Source organism: Triticum aestivum, chromosome 5A (genome assembly GCF_018294505.1).
Source record: "Triticum aestivum cultivar Chinese Spring chromosome 5A, IWGSC CS RefSeq v2.1, whole genome shotgun sequence".
NCBI lineage: Eukaryota > Viridiplantae > Streptophyta > Magnoliopsida > Poales > Poaceae > Triticum > Triticum aestivum.
The window spans coordinates 344371794-344377444 of record NC_057806.1 but is presented as its reverse complement, the minus strand read 5'-3'; the positions used below and the strand labels follow the sequence as shown (position 1 = coordinate 344377444).

The 5651-nt window shown below is 53.7% G+C and overlaps 1 protein-coding gene across 1 annotated transcript; it reads left to right on the top strand.

Annotated features, from left to right (window-relative positions):
* Nucleotides 1–784: 784 nt before the first annotated feature.
* Nucleotides 785–3795, top strand: LOC123103295 (receptor like protein kinase S.2). Its single transcript, XM_044524824.1, has one exon. It carries the CDS (start codon nt 1047–1049, stop codon nt 3603–3605), a length of 2559 nt encoding a protein of 852 aa, XP_044380759.1. The 5' UTR covers nt 785–1046; the 3' UTR covers nt 3606–3795.
* Nucleotides 3796–5651: the final 1856 nt, after the last annotated feature.

Below are 5651 nucleotides of genomic sequence, written 5' to 3'. Positions count from 1 at the left end.
ACATATATGACAAAAAAAGGTTCAATGGGTATTTGAGAAATGTTCATCGTATATTATGAAAATGTTCAACATATATCAGAAAATGTTCGATGGTCAATTTTTTATTTTTGGATCAGTCAGTACATATAGCTCTCAAGTGGTCACGCAGCGTTTTGATTGCAACTACGCAGCAGCTCCAGTGGTAAGGAGCGCTAACTCTCTATCGTTGGGTTGGGAGTTTGATTCCTACGTACAGCATTCTTTTTTGGGATTTTTGGCACTGCCTCGCGGTAACGCCAAGAAACGGGCCGGCCCATCCAACCGCGCCCTGCGCGAATGCTAGTCTTCTTGACGCACGCGAGCGTGAGCTAGGGGCTCCCATCCCCGACATTGACTGAAAGAAAACTAATAAAAATATAAGGAAAAATAATGACAAACGTTGAAACACATTGCTAGAACCGGCTTATTATAACCATGGGAGACATCATAAATAGCGGCTAACGTTGAAACAAACATCTAGCGAGCACCGGGTTGACACAATCATATCATAGGAGACGGTAGGAGAAGTGTGTTGTGTTTCACCCGGCCGGCCCGTGACATCACCGGCCGGCACCACCAAACCATGTGAAATAGGTGGCCGGAAAACCATTGCACCGGGATCGCGCGGCCTCTCCCTTTCAGCCAGCACCCCCCGCCCCACCCCACCCCACCCGCCATCCAAGTCAACCGAGTGAGCCACCCACCATGAATGAGCTGCATGCCACCACCCGAGCTACCTAGGCGAACTGCTTAGCCGTCGCACACCCCACACTCACACTATCGCCGCGCCTCTTGGCATCTTGTGTCACCTTCCTTCCTATCCCATCCCACCTGCCCCCCACCGCTCCGTCTCCGTGGCCACGCGCGCGCGCACTCCCCATTCCATTTCCATTCCCCATTGATCAAGACCTCCACCGCCCGCCCGCCCCCGCAACTTTAAACGCCGCACGCGCGCCCGCGGGCACCATTAATTATGCCCGGCTAAACACCCCCTGACACGCACGTAACATCTTCCGCCCAACGCGTCCATGTCGCTCCGCCGGCTGTGCTTCGTGCTGCCCATGGACGGGGATGAGGTCCTCGTGGCCTCCGCTGACGACGACCACGACGACGATGCCCGGCCGCGCCCCGGGGAGAGGCTGGGCTCGTACGTCCGCGACAAGGTCGGCCGCGCGCTGTCCTGCCTCCGCTGCGGCTGCCGTGACTCCCGGTCGGCGGTGGGCTTCGAGGACATGGACGGCGTCTACGAGGTTGGGGCCAGGAAGATCAGAGGCGCGGCGGGGCCCAGGGTGTTCAGCTACTCGGAGCTCTACATCGGCACCAGCGGCTTCAGTGATCAAGAGGTGCTCGGCAGCGGGGGGTTTGGCCGGGTGTACCGCGCCGTGCTGCCGAGCGATGGCACCACGGTGGCCGTCAAGTGCGTGGCCAGCGTCGGCGTCGACCGCTTCGAGAAGTCCTTCCTGGCGGAGCTGGCCGCGGTTGCCCGGCTGCGGCACCGCAACCTCGTGCGGCTCCGCGGGTGGTGCGTCCGGGACGAGGAGGAGCTGCTGCTCGTGTACGACTACATGCCCAACCGCAGCCTCGACCGCCTACTCTTCGCGCCGGCCTCGGTTGCCCCGGGCGCGCCGGCGCTCGGCTGGGACCGGCGTCGGCGCATCGTGGCCGGCCTCGCCGCCGCGCTGCTCTACCTGCACGAGCAGCTCGACACGCAGATCATCCACCGGGACGTAAAGACCAGCAACGTCATGCTTGATTCCGAGTACAACGCCCGCCTGGGGGACTTCGGCCTCGCCCGCTGGCTCGAGCACGCCGTCGAGGACGCGCCGCCCACCAAAAAGCTCGAGGTGCTGCCGTCGCCGCCTTCCGTGCGGTCGACGTCGTCGTTTTCCTCGTCGGCCAACTACCAGTTCCGGCTGATCGACACGAGCAGGATCGGCGGCACCATCGGGTACCTCCCTCCGGAGAGTTTCCAGCGCAGGGGCGCGGCCACGGCCAAGTCCGACGTGTTCAGCTTCGGGATTGTGCTCCTGGAGGTGGCCACCGGACGCCGGGCGGTCGATCTGGCGTACCCCGACGACCAAATCTTCATGCTGGATTGGGTACGCCGGCTGTCCGACGAGGGAAAGCTGCTCAAAGCCGGTGACCGTAAGCTGCCGGATGGTGCGCGTGCCATGTTCGACATGGGCCGGTTCATCCACCTCGGCCTCCTCTGCTCGCTGCATGACCCAAGGGCTCGTCCTACGATGAAGTGGGTGGTGGAGAACATCTCCGGCAGCTGCTCCGGCGACCTCCCGGCGCTTCCGTCCTTCTTAGCACTCCCAAAGTACATCTCTCTCACCTCATCCTCCGACGACTCCGGTACCTCGACAACAATCGCCGGCACGAACAGCACAGCCACCTCTGCTGCGTCGACGAAGCACATGTACGCCACAGCGGCTGGTACCACCATCTACCTCACCGCAGAAGACGGCAGGTCTCCCACAGGCGGCTCGGGTGAGAATAAGAGCGGCAACAGCCAACTATCGTCGCCGCGGCCAGCGGTGACAGTTCCAAATGTGGACACTCCGCGTGAGATATCGTACAAGGAGATCGTGGAGATCACGAACGACTTCTCCGAGTCGCAGGTGGTGGCGGAGCTGGACTTCGGGACAGGGTACGAGGGCTTCTTGGACAACGGCAATGGCGGGCGCGTCCACGTCCTCGTGAAGCGGCTGGGCATGAAGACGTGCCCGGCGCTGCGCGTCCGGTTCGCGAACGAGCTCTGCAACCTGGCCAAGCTGCGGCACCGGAACCTGGTGCAGCTGCGCGGGTGGTGCACGGACCACGGCGAGATGCTCGTCGTCTACGACCACTCCCCGGGGAACCTCTTGAGCCACCACCTCCTCGCCCGGCACAGCAATTCTGGCATCCTCTCGTGGCGCCACAGGTACGGCATCGTGAGGGCGCTGGCGTCCGCCGTGCTGTACCTGCACGAGGAGTGGGACGAGCAGGTCATCCACCGGAACATCACGTCGGCGGCGGTGTTCCTGGACCCCGACCGGAGCCCGCGGCTGGGCAGCTTCGCGCTCGCAGAGTTCCTGTCAAGAAACGAGCACAATAACCCCCACGTGGTCTTGCCCACCGGCTCAGGTACAGCGCGGGGCATCTTCGGGTACATGTCGCCGGAGTACATGGAGAGCGGCGAGGCCACCACGATAGCCGACGTGTACAGCTTCGGGGTGGTGGTTCTCGAGGTCGTGACCGGCGCGATGGCGGTGGACATGAGGTCGCCGGAGGTGCTGCTCGTGAGGAAGGTGCAGGTCGGCCAGGAGCAGGACGTCCGTGGCGTGGAGGCGCTCGCGGACAGGCGGCTGGACGGCAGGCTCGATCGGCGAGAGCTGGTGCGGCTGGCGAAGCTGGGCATCGCGTGCACGCGGTCGGACCCGGCGGCGCGGCCGAGCATGAGGAAAGTCGTCAGCATTCTGGACGGCAACGACGAGGTGCTGAGGAAGTTCGAGCGGCGGATGGAGAGCAGGGAGGAGTGGGAGAGGAAGAACGCGGCGGCTCTGTCCTTGGTGAGGAGACTGCAGGCTCTTGGCATACACTGAAACATCAAACATGCATCGCAGTTAATGTAAGCTGACAATTTACATTCCAGAGAAGAGGCTATCGTATGTTTCTTTGTTCATATGCAAAAAAAAAAAAAGATCTGGTGCATTTTGTGTGGATATTAATACTGTACGTGTGATTTTGTAGTGAGAGTGACTATATATATAGCTCAGTTGACTATATTGGTAAGTGTCTCATTGAGTTAGACATGATTTTTTCTTGCACTATCACATTGTTCAAAGGTTCAAATCATACAATTTTTAACTATGAACTTTCGAAAATAAGTTCTTGTGTGCTCTCTGGGAAAAATAGTCGCACGAACTTTGAAGCAAAATAAAGGTTACAAAAATCCTAAACCTACGAACAGCTACGTAGCTGCTACGAAAACTTCCAACTAATCTAAACATGCCCCTCGATTTTCAGGTGGGGTGGGTCTTCTCCTTTAACCCAATCAAATAGTCTCACGTTAGATCAGTTTGTAACCTTATGTAAACCATTACGTGAATGTAGTATTGCTCTAAAGGTTATGATTTGAAAAATCAACCTTTCCTTTAAAGGGGACAATTTGCTCGCGGCACATTAGTTCCTATAAAATGTAATGCGTGCTTTAACTTTGGACAGTAGTAATTTCCGAATGCTATGAGGATCTATTGCGAAACTGCTGTGGTTCGGAATTTAGCTTTCTTGTTAACTTTTTATATTTGAGGTTTTATGTAACTCTCTCATAATAAGTAATATTTAGTCACTGTTATGAGATCATAATCTTTTTTTGAGGTGTTATGAGATCATAATCATATGTAAATGCTTTTGAATATCAATCTGAAGGTGTCTATTTTATATCTTCGGAAAAAAGTGCCTATTTTATGTCACATATACTAAATATATTTGGACTAATTGTTGGACAAAGCATGAAATTTGATAGTCAAACTGCGCCTTTTTTCCCGCAAAAAATCTACGACTTTTTTCAATGGTGGTGTCATATCCGTCGAGGTCCAAACTCACTATGGCAGGCCATTACCAACAAAGTATATCGATCGTGATGCTTGCATGGCACCATTGTCCTTCTAGTGATTGTCAACGCATGCAAAAAACACGAAGTTGATGTGCATCCTCGCCTATCCAGATGCCTCATGTGGTCTTCCCAAAGTTCGTCATCGCAAATGGTAACCTATTGCTTCTACACTAGCATCCTCGTTAGGTGAGATCACCAACTAAGAACTATGCTGCCGTTGAAGAGTTAGGTGGTCTCCTTTCAGACGGTGGTGTCGAGAGGGATTGCAGTTCTCTTGTGTCTCTGCTATGTTGTAACGATGACGCTTTTTAATGAAATAGACAAAGCTTTTGCATCTTGAAAAAATAAACCTAGGCTTGATCATTGCCTTGCAAATGTGCTCCTTGGCTCGATCATGTTTGCCTACAGAGAGCTATCATTTGTTGACGTAGTGACATCCTATAATCTTGTCAATATGAACAAACCATCATTAGTATTCACTCTCATTTTTAGAGCTCACACCACAAAGTTCAACTACTTTATGAAATTAGCTTGTTCTATTCCATATATGTCTCTGTGTTCTGAGAAAAACCTTATCCCAAGTTACTATGTTGAATAGTAAATGAGACGCTATTGCTCTAGCGTGTGAGTGGAGCATAGAGAAACATGTAAAGTGGATTTTCTCCCACAATATGGATGTGTCGCGTCATACATGATTGAATAACAATGGTAACCGTTGAAGGAGGTTGTAGAGATGGAAGCCGGTGGTATGCTTTGCCTTTGCATTCGTAGCAGGAGAATGTTGGGTTTGTGAATGCGTGGGTGCTAAGAGTTGGTCTTGCTCAGAAATAGGCTTACAGTTGAGCCCTAACATTGAGAAGTTTTGGCTAATTAACCCGATATCTGGACAAAAAAGGAATAAAAATAACCGGTTGCACCTAAGATTTGTGCATGAATGAGTGAAAAAGGAGTACAAGCACTTCTCAATTTGGGCTAGCTTCTCAATTTGGATAGAAGCTGCCATGTTATATCTTCTTTGTTGATAGACTAACAA